The sequence below is a fragment of the Seriola aureovittata genome, chromosome 22 (assembly GCF_021018895.1).
Source record: "Seriola aureovittata isolate HTS-2021-v1 ecotype China chromosome 22, ASM2101889v1, whole genome shotgun sequence".
NCBI classification, from domain to species: Eukaryota; Metazoa; Chordata; class Actinopteri; order Carangiformes; family Carangidae; genus Seriola; species Seriola aureovittata.
This window is the reverse complement of record NC_079385.1, coordinates 6,854,549-6,877,016: the sequence shown is the minus strand read 5'-3', so window position 1 is coordinate 6,877,016 and position 22,468 is coordinate 6,854,549. Positions and strand designations below refer to the sequence as shown.

The 22,468-nt window shown below is 40.2% G+C and overlaps 2 protein-coding genes across 3 annotated transcripts in view; one reads left to right on the top strand and one right to left on the bottom strand.

The window, feature by feature from the left end:
- Positions 1-5,192: 5,192 nt before the first annotated feature.
- bcat1 (branched chain amino-acid transaminase 1, cytosolic) lies at positions 5,193-17,109 on the bottom strand. Of its 2 annotated transcripts, none has more exons than XM_056367852.1 (11): positions 17,027-17,109; positions 16,037-16,093; positions 13,837-14,031; positions 12,778-12,888; positions 12,564-12,683; positions 12,315-12,475; positions 11,770-11,912; positions 11,397-11,482; positions 11,122-11,262; positions 9,752-9,826; positions 5,193-6,505 (listed from the first exon to the last, which is right to left on the bottom strand). In XM_056367852.1, the coding sequence occupies exons 2-11, from the start codon at positions 16,064-16,066 to the stop codon at positions 6,467-6,469; spliced, it is 1,101 nt and encodes a 366-aa protein (XP_056223827.1). In that variant the 5' UTR covers positions 16,067-16,093; positions 17,027-17,109; the 3' UTR covers positions 5,193-6,466. The 2 variants fall into 2 exon arrangements, with proteins under 2 accessions (XP_056223827.1, XP_056223826.1); XM_056367851.1 differs by lacking the exon at positions 17,027-17,109 and adding an exon at positions 16,666-16,812.
- Positions 16,644-22,468, top strand: part of lrmp (lymphoid-restricted membrane protein) — a 32,289-nt gene continuing 26,464 nt past the window's right edge. The window contains exons 1-4 of the mRNA XM_056368276.1: positions 16,644-16,696; positions 18,245-18,981; positions 20,199-20,309; positions 21,534-21,714. Of these exons, the coding sequence (XP_056224251.1) occupies positions 16,644-16,696; positions 18,245-18,981; positions 20,199-20,309; positions 21,534-21,714 (1,082 nt within the window). The remainder of the gene's footprint in view (positions 16,697-18,244; positions 18,982-20,198; positions 20,310-21,533; positions 21,715-22,468) is intronic.

The window sequence follows — 22,468 nt, the reverse complement described above, 5'->3', positions numbered from 1 at the left end:
CATTGTTCCAATGATCATATTGCAGCATTGGCAAGAAGACTGGCAGCCTTCACCCTGAATTTTATGTTGTGATTCTTCTTGTCTAATTTTACAAAAAAAATCCACTTGGTTGCTTTATGGCACAACATAGGAAGACGGCACGATTTTAGGGAGGGAGGGAGGAAGTGAAACATTAAGTTTCACTTTTTAAAAAAGCAGGCCCCTCCCCAACATTATTAATATGTTCTCTGGACACTCACCTTCACTAAGTGGACACTCTGCCCACAATATCTCAAAGCAATATAACACTATTGATGTTTCAATTGTTTTGCTATTAAAAACTGAAAGTGTGCAAAGAATTTGATGTTCTCACATGTAAACTTTTTAAACGTAAATATGTTAATGGGATAAACATTTTCACACCACCATTAAATCACGTACCCACTCCCACCCACTCTCTGAAAACATTTAGACTCCTCTTCCCTTCAGCATTCACAACTTTTCCCCTTTTCTTAAACTCCTCCTCCCTAATATTTTTCATACAGTTCCTAAAGTGAGTGAACTGAACTTCCAGTTTCCTGAGTTTGGAAGGGTTGGAAGATTTAAAAAAAAAAAAAAAAAAAAGAAGAAAGAAAAATCACTTTAATGAATATTATAATTATAAGGACAAAATCATTAACTGAAGAAGCCAAAATTCCATTTGCAATGTCAAAAAAAAAGATTGTTTAAAGGGGAGAAGTGTTATGATACTGCTGGTGTTCAATACAGGCAATAAATGTTCAGTCTTAAACCAGTCCTGTGAAAAAACTGTTTTTTTAATGCATCTTTAACTCTGTTGTTTTATTGCAATCAATCCGCAGTGTCTGGCCTTCAGGGAAAGGAGGTACATTAACATCAGATGCAGTTATAATTCAGAATGAAGTGAAAACCACAGCAGCAAAATGGCTGATTTTCCAAAATGAGACTTCAAATGCTGTGTGACAGCAGAGCATCTCCATTACAACACTGATGAGAAATAAAACAGCTTTTACCACAAAGCAAATCAGGCTTTGGTGCTGAAGCTGCGTGAGTGACACTGATCTCTCTGTGGATGTGTGTGTGTGTGTGTGTGTGTGTGTGTATGTGTGTGTGTGTGTGTGTATGTGTGTGTGCCTGATCTTCATCCATCCATCTATCCATCCATCCATTTACTCTAAGCTCTTAAGCAGTGCTGCTGTTAAAAAGTCCCCTTAAAACTCTGAGCCAAGAGCGATAACATGAGCGGCAGGAGGATAACGTTGATGTAATGTCAGACGCACACAACTGACACCCAGTGTTACTCTCGTGTTAACAAAACCCATCACGGTCTGTCTGTCTGTCTGAAGGCGCGCTAATCTGCTCTTAATCACAAGCTCTTATTTACAAAAAATAATTTTTTTATTAATGCAGCAGAGGGGGAGGGGAATGAGGCAGAGGAGGATGATGGTGATAGTGGTGATGGTGATGATGATTTTGTGATTAAATGATGCCATCGTTGTGTTGGTGGATTAGGACGGGCATGGAAAATAGATTAGTTATGCAGTGGTTTTTCATCATGATTGGCAGGCCTCCAAAAACTCACTCCACACACTCCCTCTCCGTTTTCTCTCTTTCTATTTATCCCCCTCTAAAGCGGGGGCTGTGTCAGTTTGTAGGCTGCTAGCACCACCTGCTGGTAACACAAAGACATGACATTCTTTTTTTTTTTTCTCTGCTCCACATCACCTCACTATAGTTTAAAGTGAGAGCAGGGTTGTTTTTGTAGTAGCGTCTGTTGAGGTTACACTGAAGCTGACGGACTAGAGCTTCTGCTGTATGAACTCGGGGTAAATGTGCAAAAGTCAGCAGCAAAAGATCGGATCGCATTGTATATGTGTAGTGAATATTTAGTGAATTATTTGGTACTTCCATACCTTTCTATGTGGAGTCGTAGGCTTCCTCCCACAACCCTATGACGTGTGAATGTGAGTATGAAGGTGTACCCTGCTCCCATCCTCAGACATACATCTGTCCATACTGTTGTTACATTGCATTAGTCTTTAGTCTTTTCTATGATGTATTTCTCCATTGCACAATAGCTAAACATCAGTTTGCATCTCATGAGAAAGAAGTCCACAATCATTACCTGAAGATGACAACGAAGTTTGACCTGCGTGACCTTCACATTGTCTGTGTTTTAGGTGCAAAGTGTTAAGGAGCGTTGGGGTGGATTGTACAGTAAATGTGTGAAGTTGTGGAAGGAGAGACGGACCACTCCTCTGCCCTTCAGCATCAGTGATCAGCAGCTCCTCTTTCTGGTTCCTCATTAGAATTCTGGGTGAAAAGCAGAACAGAGACAAACAGACACGCACACACATGTATAACACCCACAGAACACACACACACACACACAGTTTGATTCTAATTGGGTGACCTAAAGCCACTGATATCATCTGCTATGGTGTGAGACCACAATCTCACCCAGAGCGACCGGCGGCCTCTGCAGTCACACCGCCTCCGAAGGAAGACTGGAGGAGAGAGAGATGGAGGAAGGGTAAAGAAAAGACAAATAGAAGACAAACTGGCCTAAGAAGAGGAAGGAGACGAAGACAACAACAACAACAACAACAACAAAAACACAAAGTGGCGCGGAGTTCATTAATTAGAATTTCAAATTGGACAAACTCAAGATGACAGCGTTGCACTTGTCAAATCAGATCATGCCCCGGCAGGATGAGAGAGAGGGAAGAGAGAGAGAAGGAGGCACACAGCTCAGAGCCAAATACCACCACCAATGGGTGCCATCTCTCTCTCGCTCTCTCTCTTCCCCCCTCTCTCTTTCCATTTCCCCTGATTATGCCTCTGTCCCTGCGTGAATGTCACGGCCGCCTTAACAAGAAGTGACAATTAAAACATCATCGGCGTCTCTAGGCTGAATGGGAGCGGCCTGCCAGGGTCCCTGATCTCTGTGAGGGAGGGAGAGAAGGAGGGAGAGAGGGGGGGGGGAGAGAGAGAATAAAAGACATGGAGGAGCTGGAGGGAAATATATTATGAGCTGTTTAAACGGAGAGAGAGATACTTTGGCAACATATCTGAACTCTTAATAAAGCCAATAAAGCTGAATGATTTGAACTGTGAAGACTGATACGTGTATTAGATGCAAATGCGTAAGGGATGGAACAAAGAAAACAACCATGAAACATATGGCACACGTCATAAACACTTTAAATCACCATGTCATGGAAAATTCAGCAGAAATAAAATAAATCTGTCAATTTAAAAATACAGGACATGTATTAATGTTTTATCTATCTCAGTGTGCGCTGAAAGATTACATCCATGGCAAAAACGAATCAAAAATGGATAGCTGTTTAGAAACAGGAAGAATTTAAAGGAAAGAGAGTCAAGACACAGATTATCATTTTTAAAAAAGGGCTCTGAGAACATATTATTTGGCCTCCATATTGTTGGGGTTGGATGGGGGCTGCCAACATTTTTGACATTTTTCAAGTGAGCCATGAGTTGAAAAAGAATGGAAACCACTGCTGTGGATGAAGGTAACATTCTGTAAATGGGTTTGAACAATACCTAAGAATTCAGTCTAACATAATCAGATCTGAGTCTCAGACCATGTTAAATCAGCACATTGCCAGTGTTTTCATCAGTTCACATCATGGGAGTTACTTCAACACTTCGACATAGTCGCCTCAGAGGTTGATCAGCTCTGTGAGTGGACAAGCGACTGTCCAATCAACACTTGTCAACTCACAGCGGATGTCTATGAAGCAATTTGCTGGAGTGGTTTCCAACTATGATTCAACATACCCCTAAACAACCATGTCCTCACCTGTCTCGAGGTTATTTAGATCAGACTAGATTTTTTATTTTAATGATCCCTGTGGGTGAGTGATGCAGTAAAGAGCCTGAAAAAAACAAACAAGTTCACAGCTAATTACTGTTGAACTGTTGTGAGCAGTTGATCGAAAGGAAAAGAATCTACACTAGAGTATAAGACACTGAGATACGTGCTGCGGTAATTTCACCAGTGGCCTAGATGAAGCAGGCTAGATGCGAGTTTGGCATTTTGGAGTATGTGCTCTGTGTGTGTGTGTGTGTGTGTGTGTGTGTGTGTGTGTGTGTGTGTGTGTGTGTGTGTGTACATGCACACTCACTGGGCTCTGAAGCAGCTGTGCCAATACAACACAAGGAAGGAGATGCCGCCAAAATGAGCTGTCTTCACAAAGAGCCAAAAATCATCCAGCATGCCACTGGGTACCCCCTTGAACACCTTCACGTGCGCATATAAACACACACACACCAACACACACACACACATACATGTGCATCCTTTGCAATCAGAGGCAGATATGCAAACAAGAGCCCAGTTAATGAGGCCCGATTTTGATAGTGGACACAATTTACCACCTGAGTTTTCATTTTTAAACTACTACCTATATCCGTATCCTGAATTATGTTGCGTGCGTGTGCATGTGTGTGTGCGTGCGCACGTGTGTACAGAGCCAAACAGCCAAGTGCTCTCCGGTTTGATGGTTTTCTGTTATGACTCCATTATACTGATGGCTTTGGTTCTGTTCCAGGTTCTCTATGAGTGTGAGTGTGTGTGTGTGTGTGTGTGTGTATGTGTGTGTGTGTGTGTGTGTGTATGGGATGGCAGGAAAACACTGCCACTCCACAGCATCATTAAGGATTGTGGAAGCATCCCTGCAGATCCTGGCTGTGACTCCTAAGAGGATCTCAGACTTCCTTGTTCTGTCCAGAGGTCCATCATCACCACAGTCACCACCTCACATACAGCAGATTTACTGTCGGACAAAGACAGCAGCATGAGGACGTTCATGGGATGTACTGACTACACACTTTGTTCCACCTTCTACTTCATCAGTGAAAATAAAGAAAGTTCCAGCACACACAGTGTACAGTGTGTTTCATTCAAAAGATCTTTCTCTGTGAAGACAAAGCCTTTTGAACTAAACAACTCCCTCATAATAAAAGATACAGAGGTTAGGTGTGAGTGCGAATGCTTTCTTTATACTCTCTGTGCTCTCCTCGCATTTACTAAAGCACTCATGACATTGAAAAAACAGTCAACACTTAAAATGTACTCTGTGAATTTATTAGCTGAGCCAAACTGACAGAGAGAAGTTACATTTCTTAATGGTATATATATTATATTATATTATACATATACATATACATATACATATATATACTATATTATAATTTATCATCTTTAAGGGAGTAGTTCAACTACTGGACTTAAGACATCATATATTGATCACCAGAAAATATCAGTACCCATAACGAGGTACATAGGTCCATTTTAATCCAACAGAGTTAAATGAGGAGACTGATACCGCTCTTGTGTCTGTATTTTAAATATGACGCTACAGCCACCAGCCAGTTAACTTAGCCTAGCATTAAGACTGGAAACAGGTGGAAACAGCAAGCCTGTATCTATTCAAAGGAAACACCTCCCAGCACCTCTATGACTCACTAATTAACACGTTATAACTTGTTTGTATCATTCATACAAAGGTGAAGTCTAAAAATGACACGCCGCAGTTTTATGTGTCTGACTAATTCTTGGCCAGGTAGCAGTGACTTCCTGGAGTCTTATTATCACTGTGAATGAATCCTCTCATCTAAAGCTCATGAAGTAATCAAAAAATTTCCCAACATATGAAACTATTTCTTTAAAGTAGCACAAAAGTCCCATTCATCAGCTGACCATTTCTTGTGCTACACTGAGTGAGTTAGGTTTACACTGGTCTGAACATTGACAAGACTTCGGACCATTTCACATTTTAAGTTAACATGTTATTCTTTATAATATCAGGACTTTAGATAGTATTTTGTCTAAAACACACCTGCTTACAACACCAGAAAGAAATGACCATGAATCCTGCAGAATGAAAGCCAGAAAGACACTGGTGCAGTATACAGTATCAACTAAAACTGAAAATGAAAATTTCCCTCCTAAACTGTCTTTTTTTCAATTAATCTTTTCACACCAGACCCACAGATTCAAGTCCTTTTAAAGCTGCTTTGTAACTCTGACACAAGAAATATGAAATTCTCTGTAACTAATATAGCACTTTTTTTTTGTTTGTTTTTGATGTTGTATCAAAGCTACAGCTGTATCATGGGTGTTGGTTGGATGGAAGGCGAGAGACAGTGTAAGTTATTGTGCAGTATTGCATGAGATATTTCCCCCCTTTTGTTAATTATTTTGGACAGTTGTGTGTTTGTCATTAATTTAAGTTTAAAAGGAGGTAAAGTTGTACGACATACTCACCGCAGAACCAACTTTTCTTCAGCATGTTGCAGTTGCACTACAAATATTGCTCATACGCTGTTTCCTTATTATTATACATGTACAGTATGTTTTTGGTTTGTTGCATAATAATATGTCTTTCTGTACACACACTGTTCACTGTTTAAACGTGTGCGCCAGGCTGCTTTATCCCTGCTACACCAGGAAAGTCCAGTCGCTGGGTGTCCGGCCATACTGTAAGAGAACAAAGGTCATGCAGAGGTTATGTGACAATCTTTGTTTCTCTGGGGCTTGAGCAGTAAAAAAAATCTCATGACGCCAAGCACTAAACTTCTTTTGCCTGCTGCCGCTTAATTGCGAGCAAAACACAAATCAAAATATGAGATCAAATATCCGTAAGCAAATCTGCAAACTCAGCCACCAACAGAACACAACACAACAGAGAAAAGGCACTATAATAAAAATCAAAACAAAATGTTCCCCAATCCATGACAGCCGCGGAGACAAATCCAATTATTTGTGTCTCATGTTGCAAATTTGTTCTAATGGTCGAAGTGAGAAAGTAAATAAACGCCTGCGAAGGGGAAACAAAAGAATGTGATTTCTAATTAACTTGAAAGAGGAACAGCAGGGCGACTTAGTAAACCCATCTTTCATCTGCTGCCTCAGACCACTCGTTTGTTTGTTGCACAATGTTGTCTTCAAGAGGGGCGGGAGGACGAGTGTGCGTGGGGGGATAACACTGTGCTGCTTCCCTCCAAATGAAATGTCAACAGATTTAACAGCACTGCGGAAGGAGCGCGGCGTTTTCCAGCGTTTTGTCGATTTTATTGTTCATTAAGCTTTGCTGCCGCCCATTCCCCCCCTTGCCTAAATCTTCTTCCTCCTCCTCCTCTCCCACTTGTTCGAGGCTTCATTTGCAGCATCTTGGCTTTGAAGATCACAAAAGGCTGTGGCAATAATTGGGTTTGTGCAATTACAGCGAGCTTAATGAGAGAATCCAGGAGTTTGTCTTGCCCCTATCTCCAACTCTCCACGCTCCGCCATTAGGCTGCCAACTGTCTCTCTCTTCCCCCCTCTCTCTCTCTGTCTCTCTCTGAAGCACTGTCGACGAAGGAAGATGTTATCGCACATAAAGATGTGGTCAACACATTCATAACACATGTCACGCATGCATACAAGGCCGGATTGATTGAGCAGATATGCTAATTGTCAAGAGCAGAAGAGAAAGACAAAGCAAAACGGAGGACAAAAGTCGCAGTTAAAGAGGAGAGTGTTTCAAGGACGTTAAGAAGTTCAGGAGGCCAGAAACTGAAACCCAAAGTCTACTATCTAACTAGTCCACTATGTAGTGTAGGCCTGTGCTGGGAAAATCCAGGAAAAGTTTAAGATGCTACTCTGAAAGTATCTGAAAGTCATTAGTTCCTCCCCAGTCGAGAATATTTCTAAATATAGAAATAAATCCATGTAGTTCTTCGATAAATGTGAAAAACTTTAAGTGACTGAAGCTACCATAATCCATGTAGGACAGATAAATGAATGAATAAAGTGAAAATAAATAGCAATTTAGTCTGGTTATCGAGCTAGTTTTCTGTTTCAGTCAGTTGTTCAATAAAACGAAACCTATATAAGCACCTACCTCAGAGTATCTGCAAGATACTTACAGCATTATGATTTTCTCTATAGGCTTCAAGGTTTTCTCTAACATACACTCCACTTACATACACTCCAGTGAATGTTGAAAACACAAAAAGCCACTGATTCTGTCGGTAATACTCATCCAGTACACTAAGTTTAGCTTGACGATTCAGCGGTACTGATTTATTCGGTGTAGTGAACAAACACTGACACTCAAACTGTAACCTATCACATCAACAATGCAGAGCTTTTATTCAGCGCACAATAGAATGAACTAAAAATATTGTAAAAGCTACAGATGTAACCCAAGTCATTAATGTGACCTCGCTCCACTCTCAGCTCCCTTTCACCAGTGAAGCTGGAAGGTGGTTGTGAATTCACCTCTCTGCTTATCAACACGGTGTCTAAAAAGTCCCAGATTTGGTTGAAGTTTGGTGGTCAGATGACTCCTTTTAGCTTTAACTCTGGGGCTGGTGGTTAGATATGGCGGAGGGGTAAAATGGAAAAAGTCTTGGTTTATGTTGTCTAAAGTTCATTATCATTTTCAGTTGAATTTATTGTATTTCCACAATCCACTATGGAGACAGTTAATCTACAGTATGTTTGGTTCTGTAGCCACACCTTTCTCCTGGCTTCTGTCCATGCACCTTTCCTTTGTGCCAGATGTTATCCTCACACCCTGACAACAGCTTTTGCCAAAATGCTTACTGCAGGTGTAAAGGCGTACTCAGGATTGAGGGTGCCATGAAATTGTTTGCATTTGTTGTGGGCCCTGATTCAAAGAGCGTTCTTGATTGTTGAGTGTTATATTTTACATTATTGTTCCTTAATGTTACTCCTTTTTATGCAATACACAGGACTTGCAAGTTTTCTGTTAAACAAGCACAATTCTTTCTGGTGGAGAATGGATCTCCAAACCTTAACAAATGCACTTGCACTTTTGCAACATGAAGATCTGATCGGTGCTGGACCAAGAGCCATCTTAGGGAAGGCCTGACTCGTTGCAAAAGAGAAAAAGAGAGAATACTAATAACTGACTCATTACACAGCACAATAACTGAAAGTCAGCGATATATAACACACTCATTAACACAAATCAAGCCTTCAGCAAAGAACATTATGAATCTGTTTAAACCTGCAGTGCTGTGTAGACTGTAGAAGTGGTGTATTTGTAGGCCATATTACCAAATCATTAATCATTATCTAATAAGATATCTCACTTATTATGTACTTGCAGGCAAAATAATGCATGTAGTGGCTGTAAAATGAATAAGGACCAATGGGGTTTGTTAAAAAAAAAAAGGTAATTTGATCTCATCGAGTTACATAATAAACACTCACATAACAATCCTGTAGCTAAATAATTATGAAGATGCAAGATAAATAATATTTGGGGGGAAGATTTGTTTTTGTTAGGTTTTTCTGTTCATCAACCATATTTTTAATTTAGAAAGTCAGTCAGAACATTTCTATTTATTTGTCTTTTTACAGTGAAGCCTCTTCATTGTTGGTTAGTATAAATGTGAGCATTACGCAGGCTGACATGTGACAAAGTATACATGCTCTATGTATCGTCATCTAGGCCCACAACTACTGCCACCTGTTATTCCCAATTCCTGTTCTTCCATTTCTTCACCTACAATCACATCACTGAAGGCTTTATTTGAAGTAACCTGTTACTACATGAAAACAGAGACCTGAGGGTGACAGTGGTGTAAAGAACACAGATGTTCAACCAGCTGTTACTGAGCTAGGGGAAACATCTGTGGGTTGTGTGTGCGCATGTGTGTGAGTGTGTGTGTGTGTGTGTGTGTGTGTGTGTATGAGTGTGCATCCACCAACCTGTATATCTGTGAGTTCCTTTGCTATTTGTGAAGTCAACTGTGAGTTTTTATCCTGACAGGGGATGTGCAAGTTCTGAAACACACAAAAACACACAGTTTTAATAATTTAATTGGATCTGTGAATCTAATTAAAAAATCTAAATTAAAAAAAACAGCAGCCGCAGGCTTCTGACGACCTTGTAAAGATGAAAACTGTCCATGTGGTCACAAGAGACAATGAGCATCATTCATCAAAGCCCTAACCTTCTACTTCTATCATAATGTACTTCTTAATTAAAAAAAAATTAAGCAAAGATACCAAAACCCTTCTACAATGTAACTGGAATAAAATGAGGCTTTATTTGCAAAGTTTAACTTCCTTTATTACATCATTAAGAAGAATTAGAGGGCTAAATGGGAATTTTGCCTTTTTTTTGGAAATATGCTTATTTTTTTTAATGATACCAGTCTCGCTATGTGTTCATTTAATATATGGCAACAGCCAGTTGCTGGTTAGCTTAGCTTAGCATAAAGCCTGGAAACAGGGGCAAACAGCTAGCCAGGTTACATCTGAAGTTAATAAAATCTGCCTTCCAGTTAAGATCACATTTATTTGACACACAGATTATTTTATAGATTTCCTTTTGGTCAGAGTCAGGGTTTCCCTATTTCCATTTTTTGTGCTAAGCTCAGTAGCCTTATATTTACAGCATAGATACTAAATGAGTGGTATCACCTTTCACGTTTAACTCTCATGAAAGCAAATTAGCATATTTCCCAAAATGTTGAAATAGTCCTTTAACGTATAAATAACATATAACATAAATAATGCAGTATAATGAATACTTTACTTTGTAGTTCATTTTAATTAGTGTCAATGGCTGTGAGCATCTTGATAAATAATTGTTTAAGAACATATAAATTGCAGTTCTATTACATGGTCTACAAATAATTATAATTGTTACAACACAGAAAGTGGTAGGAAACTGAGACGGGTGAGTGCTGTGATTACACGGTTTTAAATATGTAAAGTCAGACAGGACTATACACAGGCAATTCTGGAAATTATCAATTTATTGTTTTTCCAAAATAATATGAAGAAGTACCTTTGTTAGCAGGCTTAACAACATAATTTACTGTAAAATGCCAGAGCAGAGGGAGATATTATATTTAACAAAAGTATGTCTTTCTTGAAAGACAAAATAGTTTTTTGATCAGAAGATATAAATCCTGCTGCAACTGCAGGCAACTGCTGCTCCCCACTTTAGCATAAATTGTTAAACCACAAGCTTTTCTATTTTCATATAAATCATCGTATACTTTAATATAATTAGATTTGGTTTGTGTACAGATTCATTCAGAATGTGCTGGTCTACTCGGCTTTCTTACCTCTCCCTGGTAAATAATGTGTCCTATAGGGCAGATCATGCAGGCGGTGCCCGAGCCAAACATTTCTTTGACCTGCTGCTGCTTCAGAGCTGAGCACAACTGGCCCATGGTCAGGTAGCGCTCCGTCACCTTAAACTCACCCTGGGGGAAGGAAAGAGCAGAGAGACCGGAGGGAATGTAAAGAAAATGATCAATGCATGCTGAAATTTAAGGTTTTGTCATTAGCATTCATATATCACTGTATTACTGCAAGTATCTGTCTGTGTCTTTCTCACCCATTTCCTGGTTAGATCCAGGATGCTCTGTCGGGTGATACCTGGGAGTATGATGCCATCCAGAGGAGGAGTGGCAAGCTCCTCCTCTGAAAAAAATGATACATTACTTACACAAAACATACAAAAATAAATAAATCAAAAAATAAAAGTTAATTTTGAGGCAAAATGTCCTGCAGGTGTAATGAAGCTGTTCTGCCAGTAGAGGTCACATTTGTAAAATGCTCGAACAGATGTTTCTCATTTAGCACATGTTCTATGACTAATAATTGCATTGCAAGTATGAAAACAATTATACATCCCCATCTTCCACTTACTGCAATCTACATTACTGACTGACTGGCCAAACACAGCTCTGGTATTGATTAAGACTCACCCCCATCCTCATTGATCCAGTGCAGGAAGATGTTCATGGTTCCTGCCTCAGTGATCTGATGGTCCTCTCCATATAGCCACAGCACCTGCTGGCACCCATAATCCACTGCTTCGTACTGGGCAAACAGAGCACACCCGTAGTTCCTGAAGAAATCCACAGCAACAATTGCAATTAGTTACTTTAGATACTTTAGTGCTTACAGCACTACATGTAACTGTAATAGTGCTGTTAGATTAGATTTGTGTGAGGGCACAAGACTATTTGGTGCTTGTATTAGGGATCATTGTTCAGCACTCAACACACACCTTCCATTTGTGCAAGAATGAAGTATATAAAATTAAACACCATGACTCATTCATATCAGAAAAAAACTAGAACTTGGATATTTTCAATAATAAATCCAACTGAAACTGGAAGAGGTGTAGCTCTGAGGGTTCTTCTGCACTTGTCTTTAAGGTTTCAGCAGCCAGATGTGCGAGTTGAGTGCACTGACTGACTATTAGCGAATAAAAACTAAAGCATGCACACAGTATGTGCCTACCCACCCCCCCATCTTGCAGTCTCCTGTTCCTCCTTTCCAGGCCCGTGTGTACTTTGGATCGGCCCACAGGGAGAGGGCCTCAGCCTCGTTGTTGAAGTAAGAGCCTGCTTGACTCAAGATCACATACAGCAAGGCACTGGACGGCTTCTTTACACCCAGAGAGGGCTGCCGTGGACACATAGAAATGTATTTTAAATTTCATTCACTGTCATTCAAAAAACAAATGATTGCAGCACTTGATGATCCTCCTTACCTCAGTGCTGATAAATGTTGGTCTAATATACAGACTGGCTGAGTTTGAGTGAGGAACCCATTCCTCGTCAATCTCTACCAGTCGTCTGATGCACTCCAGCAACTCTGACTGATCAAAGGCCTGAGGGAGGCGGAAAAAAGATAACAGTACTTTATTGTTTGCTGTTATCTATCCTTTCATCAGTCCATCCATTCATCTATTCCATTCATCTTACAGGTAGACAAGCTCTTTTAGATGAGTTGGCCATGCGGTTCATGTTGAGCATCGGTCTGAAGAGGCGCAGTCGGTTGTCATCCCCACGGTACGCCTTCATGCCTTCAAACAGCTGGTGAGAAGAGAAGAGGAGAGGAGAGAAGAGAAGAGAAGAGAAGAAGAGAAGAGAAGAGAAGAGAAGAGAAGAGAAGAGAAGAGAAGAGTGCTAAGTAAATATAGTAATAGTAACACATGGTGAAATGGCTCTTGAATACTGTAGTACAATGTTATTATTATACACTGTTTTATTAACAACCTAAAGGAGGATTTCCTGACAGTATTGGCTGAGATAAAGGCCAGAACCCTCACCCACCCACCCCAACCAAGGCACCAATAAAAAAAGCGCTGCATTTTTCTAACTCTTTCACAGACATCCCACCAAATATCGCCGACATTTAACTCAACTCTGATTCGAACAACAGTGACTGTTTCCTTGTAATTAGTGCCAAATTACATATTCATTCTACATGTCCCAGGAATTTATAAATAAAAAAAATCATCACAGGTTTAATATCTAAAATAAAAGTCTAAATGCTGTTTCAAAGACCACCCTTCCATTCTATCAGGAATAAAATTCTGGTGGGGAAACACTAAGTAATTTATTCATTTAGTTAAAGTTGTGTCATTAGAGTCATATAAGTAGTCAAACTCAAACATACTGGGCCTAGAAACACTGGGAATAGCCCATAAAATACCAAACACGTATTAGTTTTTAACTGTAGAATATAACTCCTCCCAGGAGTCAAACTGGAAGCATAAATAACAAATAACTTTCCTGTTTCTTTGTTTTTTGTGTTTCTGTTTGTGTATATGCTTTAAATACTTATAATTTGAAAAGGTTATTGAAGAAAAAGGTCATCTTCCTATTTATTTGATCTTTACCAGGTCTTGATTAAAATCTGATATTTTTACTTGCACGTTGTGTAAGTAGATCTTGTGCTGATATAGATGAGACAGCATATTGTGTAAATCAATGTTAAGGAAAGGAATAAAAAGTCAGAATCATCCCTGGTCAGTGCACCTGTATGCCGTAGTGTAGTGACGAGCAGGCTGGGTCGAGTGACAGGTTCCCAAAGGGCTTGATGAGCGGAGCCTGCCAGCCCTCAGTCGCACTCCACTCTATGGTGAGCATGTGGTCAGTGAAGACAGTCCCAAAGGAAAAAACGTCCGGTTTGCTCTTTAGAGTGGAGGACAGCTGGATAACCAGGTCAGCTGCCTGGTTAAAAAACACAGAGCAAATAGTTTCATGTTAGAGTGAATCTTTTCATTTATTGAGCATTGTGTTCACATACTTTATTACACATCATAGTTTTCAAGGCAAACACACATCATTTCTTGTTGTGGCTTTTTTCACTCATGGCTTCTGAATATGTTAGTGGTGTTCACTCAAAGATGAAAGAATGTGCTATAAAACTACACACACACACACACACACACACGCGCACATACACACACACATATGTGTATATATATATATTTTTTTTTTTTTTATGTATTTATGCATGAACACATCAGGATCTCTACAGATGACATTACTCAAAATCAAAATTAATATGTAATTGTTAAGTTCGTCATACTTATCATTATTATATATTAATATATTATTGTCGTTTGATTCTATGACTGTGAAACTGCATTGAAGTTGTCTTTCTCAATTACCCCGTCTAGAGGTCACTGATACAGTAGCATCACATTAGCATTGAAGGGTCTTGAATCAAAGTCAAGTGTCCCCATGCTACCTCCACAGCGCTGCAGCAACAACAGGCTCAGAGAGATGTGTCATATTTATCAAGAGCAATGAGAGGAGAGACAGTTGGGAGTGCTGTCCTGTCCTGCTGTTCTGTAAGACTGAGTAATGTGATTCTTCTCACCGGCCCACCATTCAGTTAGTTACTTGCTCCAATTGGCTGGGATAAGACTGACCCTTTATCCCCTCCCTTCTCATGCAGAAGGTTGCTCACACCATAATCCCAGATTACAGTACTGGAAAGTGGCGAGCACAGTGGCAACCACAGCACAGCACTGTGTGAAAGTGGTCAGAGTATTCCTTTTTTTTTTTTAAACTATATTTCATTTTTTTAAGATTGTCTCTGGTTATCTTTTTAATCAAATGCCCAGATACATAAGGGCTCATGATTTCAACTCTTTTATCTATTTAGCAGTTAACCTTCTCTCCTACATGTTGTCAGCTAAAGAGCCAAGAATACCCACCATCTTGATGTCTCACAAGATAACACAATAACACAGTAAACCTAGTAGACTATGAACAGTGGCACTCAGAATGAGCTATAATCCTTCTTCACTGTTACCTGCATCCCTGAGTTCACACACAGTCCAGCCAATGTTTGGTCAGGATTAAGTGGCTATAAATATGAGCTTGGCTGAAAACTCAACCATCTTCTGGTGTGTAAGAGAACAGTGAAGGAGGTGAGAGGGAGCACAAGGCTTCAAACACACTTGCTATTGCAAGTTCAGTCTGTTTGTGCAATATTTTGAGATCGTAAGAGAGTGTAATGATAAACCACAAGATAAATTTACAGTAATTAACTCTTTCAATGGAGGCGATAGGTGGCAAACATTTTCAGACCAAAGTCAACACTCGTCCTGGTGAGTGTGTGTGTTGCACATGTCCATCTTAATCTCTACCTGAGCCTGCTGTCTACTGCTCAGGCGTCCAGGGTCAGAAAACAAGCTAAGCTCCAGCGATTTAGCGTGAGCTGGGAAAGTGGATTCTGCTGAGCAGGCTGCACCAGGAGGAAGAGGAGGAAGAGTAACAGAGTGGACACTGTGTCCTTCCCCCTGAAAATGGCGACGATTCGGACATTATTCTGTTTCAAGGGAAGTTGAGGGCTAAATCAATAGCCTCAGAAAAGGATTGTTCAGATTGACAGCAAGTGGACTTTTTCTGCTGGATTATTTATTCATGCATTTTGTTGTAAGGACAAGAGCACTGTTGAATGACTGTGGCTCTCAAGGCCTTTGAGCGCTGCTCTCAGCAGCATGAGGACAAGAAGCAGCGCTGGAGCATCTTCTATGTGGAGCAGCAGGGGGGATTTCTGAGTGTCAGGAAGCCAAGGAATCATCAAGATGCTGCAGCTGGAGCAGCTACTGAGGGTGGGTGCTCTTAAATCAAAATGGCATTTAGACCAACATCTATTGAAGCTTTGCATACCATCCATTCAAACCAAATAATAATATAATAAAATAACTTGTTTCATTACCTTAAAGCTTGGAATGCTGTTGTCAGCCATTGGCGTGGTAGACGGGTAGCTGCTTCCCTGAAGCAGTAATGACAATAAAAAATAGACTTTGAATATGCACCTATACTTTATTCTTCTTCTTCAAAAAAGCTTACAAATATGTGCATATACAAATACAGTATGTAGCAACAATTGCACGAGTAAGGCATTACCGGAAGCATGACCTGCTGGACAGGATTAAACATGTAGCCAAACCAGCTTTTATCATACTGAGCAATGAACTTGACAGTCCTTCACTCACTTAAGTTGGTTGATTCACATAATATTTTGTCACGACTTACTTCATTTTTTTTTCCTGTTGAAAATCTATACAACAGCTCATAGAAGACCCTATTGTTTCTTATTTTTGAAATATCTTTTTAAATGCAGGTGTAAACAGAAATAGACTTTCTATCGTTGGCTTTCACGAACATTTACATACAGCCTACGGTGACACACTGCAGTACAGGTCAATGTGTATGAGCATATCAGACTGCTTTAGTAGGCTATAGGTTATTAATATTGTGTACTTACACTCACTGCCAGATTAAAGCACAGCCTGCGTCACCAATATTTATCCCCAACATTCATGTTAGTAGTCTACCGGTTACCTTCAGAGCAGGAGAGACGTCTGACTCAAAGGTGGCTGTGATGAAAATGAAACCGTCCGTGCACCTTCAAGTTGTCCCTGCTAAACCGCTTACTGATTGCTCAGGTTGAAATAAGTCCCATTCTTGTGTTGCAGTTACACCAAACATCCAAAGTAGTACATCAGTGACACAGCTAACCCACTCCTAAAGGGAAATTCTTTTTGTCTTTATTTGTGTTCTATCTATTTTATCCAAATTGGTTTAATTTTATGGACTAGCACTGCAGTTTGGAGCTTTCTCTGTCCGTGTAGCGGAGGAGGAGGCTAGTTGTAGTGCAAGTTCTTCGTTTTCATTTATTGGACTTAAAACCAATAAAACTTACCACACCATAAATTTGAAGTTGTGCGGTACCCTGCTGTTATAGTGGGTGCTGCTGTGTCGCCCTCGAGCCGCAGGGAGGGGGTGCTGCCTCATTTTTACCACCGTGAACACCCACTGAGGTTTTAACTCTTTCCTGTCTCGAGCGCACAGCTTCGTACCACCTGTGCTCTTGCTCACTGTGTTTGCGCCTGGTCACTTAGCCAAACATTTCGTCGTGGGTATTTGCTCATACAAGCTTAACACGGCAACAAGAAATACACATTCTGCCATTAGCTAAAGGCTGTTTGAGAGTGTGACACAGCAGGTGAGTGTTTTTTAGACTTGGTGGTCAGGTGCATATGTTTGTATGGACTTACATTTGCGCTAAATTTCCCTGTGTCTGGTGTGTCTGCCGTGGCCGGATACATATTTTAAATGTTTTATAATTGTAGCTCATTTTCTGTAATGAAATCAATTTTAATATCCAATTTCAACCTGTTAGTTCAACTGCAGGGAGTTTATCAGAGAAAATGAGATATGTATTGAAATAAATGATAATAGGTTATAAATTCGTGATGAATTGAATTAATTGGCTTGTTTGCACACCTGGAGCCTAAGTAGTTGGTGCTTTGGATTTAAACGTATTTTCTTTCATTTTTTCACACTGAGAAGCCAAGATTTAAAATCAGAAACCTTGTGGGCAGGTTTGCATGTACAATCATTTCTGTGGGCCCTCCAGTCATAGTTCCGGTCCCTTATTAAGAAATTTGTGTTGTTAGGAGGTTAAAATTTGTACCCCATCTGTCTCTGTTTTACCTTATCATCTTCTTTTCTTCAGTCCTTAATTTCCTTCTGCTTGTTTTACAGCTCTTATCACAAAAACCTGCCTATGATAGATACTGGATCTTGGGAGTAATATTAACTATTTGGATATTAGATGGCTTTTATCATACCATTGCTGTCATTCTTCATATTTGAAATACCATATTTCTGTATTGGTCTCATTATTCTCTGTATACCAGACACACTGCAGCTCTAACTGCTCATCTTCTTCCTCTATCCTGTGAGTTACTCCAAACAGGGCAAACCACTTATCCAGGACCTTATTGTGTTTACTATGTACTGTTGATCATCTACCAGTAGGATAATTATGGCCTACTAAGTATTTTCATGTATTTCTATTTTCTTTTGTCTCCATTTTAAACTATAAACTTAATATTTTCTGCTTGTCTCTCCTCAGACTTCAGCCTCTCCTCTATCCAGGAAACAAGCACTGCAGCCCTGCAATCAGCAGCATGGACTATTACACACCCCAGCCAAATCGTCGGCACAACCCCGTGGACAGCATCTGCCGCAAACTGCAGACCATCCAGTGGCGCGGTGACCGAGAGCCCAATTCACCTTTCCAGATTCCCAAGCTTTCCTCGAGCAGTTACGACAGCCCCCAGTGTGGCCTCAGGCACAACCTAGAAGCCATCCTGAAGAAAGGGGCCCTCCACAGAGACGAAGGGGAAAGGGGAAAGGAGAGGTTGAAGGAGAAGAAGGGGAGAGGGATTGGGATGCCGAGCTCTGCAGCCTACCAAAGGAGCAGCATGGGTCCCCCTGTCCCTCTGGCCACCCCTTCCACCCCTGCTACGCCAACTAACATTACATACACCATCACTAGCACTCTGGGGGAGAGGAGAGGTGCAGATGGGAGTGATTTAAGACAGGTTAAGACATGGCAGAGGTATTGTTCAACACCCACAGGCCAGTCCAAAGACTCCCCTTACTTTACATTTACAAAAGGACATCAGTCGGTGCAGCCTGAGAGTGCGAGGCCAAGCAAGAGCCCGCCCCTGTCACGTACCTTCGCCCCGAGTCACAGCACCCTCTCCTACAACCTCAACTTCTGCTCAGCGGACACAACAAACTCGATGGAGTGCGAGCTGCCGTATCCAGCTCTGGTTGTGAAAAGACTGTCCATGGGAGATGGAGGTAGGGAGGAGCTGCTGCTGCTGCCCAGCTGGGATGTGCAGGTTGTTGTTACAGCAAACACAAAAATGATAGACTGACAGAATTTAACTCAAGGTCCACTTACTATCTTTTCCTGGGATTTCAGCCACATCTTATGGTATTCTTTACCAGATGGAGTTTTTTTTTCTGTTTGTTGAGCAAACTGCATCTAGATTGTGAGATTCAGTTGAAAACTGTGGAAAACTCTTGTAAGTGGACCTTTTTTGAAACTAAATGGATTATAACTTTGGCACCAGAAAAAAAATAATTGAAATGCAGTTGGGTATCCTGGGAGGGCGTCTAATTTTTCAAAGTAACATTTTTATTATGTGTAGTTTTTGTAGATTTTCTAAGGATTTTCAGATCAGGGACTCTAATAGTAACAGTTGAATGCCAATATGAAAGGATGAATATGAAGAGTGCAGCTACTTTGCAGCAAAAGGCTGGGTTACTAACCAGGTAAAGCATATACCAAGGACTTCAGAACTCTGGGACCCTGAAAGCACTAGTTACCCTGGCTTTTCCCTTTATTTATTTATTTATGTATTTATTTATGTATGTATGTATGTATGTATGTATGTATGTATGTATGTATGTATGTATGTATGTATGTTCAGAATTGATTAGGGCCTAAAAGTTGATTTTACCCTGTTGTGGAGTCTTATCAAAATCTAATTTGAATTATTTCGTTTTTGTTCTTACATATTCCACATTCCTAAATTAAAACTGTTAAAACACATGGCAAAATCAGGATGAGGGTGTATTCCAGCACAAAAAAACGAGGGGGATGATTGGGGCTTGGTGGCTCAGAATTTTCCTTTTCTCTATTTCATATCATTGTTTTGACCGTTAGTGAGGCTAAGTTTGCAGTTTTAAGACATTGATTTTAATTTATTTTGTTAAAAAAAAAAAAAAAAAAATTAAAATAATATTTGTAGCTCCAAACTGCTTCATGCAACTTTGCAATGGTTGCTGTGCCTGAAGGAAAATGTATCATGTGCTTGCTTTGCTATGTTTGTTCAATACAGTCTGTGTTTTGTGTGTGTGTGTGTGTGTGTGTGTGTGTGTGTGTGTGTGTGTGTGTGTGTGTGTGTGTGTGTGTGTGTGTGTGTGTGTGTGTGTGTGTGTGTGTGTGTGTGTGTGTGTGTGTGTGTGTGTGTGTGTGTGTGTGTGTGTGTGTGTGTGATATTCACGTTCAGGAAGCTCAGTGGCCTCTGAGAACAGGAAGGATAATATGGCAGAAATCAGCCTCATTTGCGAGGAGAATCTGCTTGATACCATCTTCCATGCCTGTGATACTCAGCGTCGAGGTACGTGCACACACTCACACTCTCTCTCACACACACACACACACGCACACACACACACACACTCTTACTTCTTGGGTCACACAGAAACACAGTGTTTGAGCAAGCTGTGTACAGCAGCGTAATGATGAATTATACCTTGTCAATGAGTGTACTATGGCAGTGTGTTTCTGTGTGGACAGTGTATGTAACTCCTTCAGCTTCGACCAGACACAGTATCAGTGTTGTCTAAGTCTTCATCTTGTGCCTACTGGCTTTGGCAGGCGCAAGATCCTTCAAGTTTTTTCATCTGCTGTTCAGGGACTTCTATGATTTCTTGACATATTTAATGCTGTTCTGGAGTGAACCATCTTGTGCAGCAGAGGTACAGGATATTGGGATGTGGATATGGAATCTTTAAAGCAGTAGGAAGTAACGATTCTTTTTGTTATTTGTTTGTTTTATTTTATTTTCTATTTTTATTTGATTTCCGGATTTTTTTTTTCACCTTTTTTTGAAGAAGACTTCTGCTACTGTCTTTTCTGTTGTTTATTCAGGTGATGGGTCCAGGTTTTTGTCTTTGGGGTCAATGGTTTCTCACAGATGTCATTTAAATTGAAAAATAAAAAGGACATAATTGAGTAGGCCCTTAGCTAAAATGGGATTCAGCTATGATTGGTCTGATTTAACTTTCTAGATTTTGTTCCAGCACAGTACTGCTGTGGAAATATAGCACATTTCTGTCTAATTCAACTTTGTGTTATGTTTGTTTGAACAGCTAAGAGTACTGCATGTAAATACTAGATGCACTACTTTGAAATTTTGCTGGATGAGATTGAGTGAGAAATATGTTCAATAATTTTGACATTGAATGTATTTTGTGTGCGGACGAAAGAATAGTCCACAGTTTAGACCACTGTTCAGTCCTCACATAGTTATCAAAACAGTAAAGTCAGCTCAATGTTTTGATAACTATGATTCTTACTGTCACTATGGTTACTACTTTTGCCACCTACATCTATAACCCACATCTGAAGTCACGATGTATCAGAATTGTCTGGGGGTGTTAAAGCTTTCAAATCGGCAGTAGAAATAGACAAGTAGGTTGGGGAGAAATGTGTATGCTACAAAAGTAAATTACATCACACTCATCAATAACAAAATAACTCCTGAAATGTATTGCATCACAGTTCATGTTTTAAGAGGGTAAAATTATCTATATGTCTCTGTGATTGGCCCATCTTCCAGGTAAAGTGTACGTGTCTCACATTGTGGACTACCTGCGGCACACCACGAGTCGCAGCTCGGAAGACAGCGGATTGGAAGAGCTTTGCAACATGCTGGATCCAGAGCACAAAGATGTCTCTATTGACCTGGACACCTACCACGCCGTCATGAAGGAGTGGATTGATGACTGCCGCAACAATGGGTAAAGGCAGACGTGCAAAATCAATTTAGGGCCCTTTTATTTAGAAATGAGAATTGTCTGGGTTTGTAACGTCTGGTTTTTAGTTTTTGAAATGTCTGGTGGTTTTGATTTAGTTTTTAGAGGAAAAAATTTTAAAATATTATTTCCTTTTTTTTTTATTATTTAAATAAAATATGACTTTGCAATTAAAGTTAGGTGAACATCCTGGAACATCTGAGGTCAAGCTTTCGTCAATTGAAGCAGCCCTTAGCCAGATGCTGAATCCAGGTTCACCAGTGTTGTTTTGTGGCTATGTGCAGGGACCACTCTGTCAGTTTCATAAATCAAGAAAGAAGGATAAGAAATGCACTTTCTGCTGGCACTAAATGTGTTCTGGTCATTTGTCTTGTGAGAGTACCTACTTTAATTTAGAGGTATGAAAAATGAACTTAGAAAGATTTTGTCAGCTAATATTGTAATCCAGATCTGCACTAAAACTAAATCATTTGCTGAAATTGCTTCACATGTTTGCTGTTTCCTTATACAGATTTGTATTTACTAGAGTTTACAACCTCTTTCATATGGTGCAAAAAGGAGAGGACACTTTGCACCATCTTTACGGGTCCTCTGCTTTCTGTTTAGCCTTTTAGAGAACAGACACTGATATGTTCAGTTTGAGCAATGCACGTAGACAGAGTTGTGTAGGCGGGTTATGCATCAGAGGCGAGATTACTGGTCTGGTGGTATTTTTTCCCCCATAGTTTCAATTAGTATC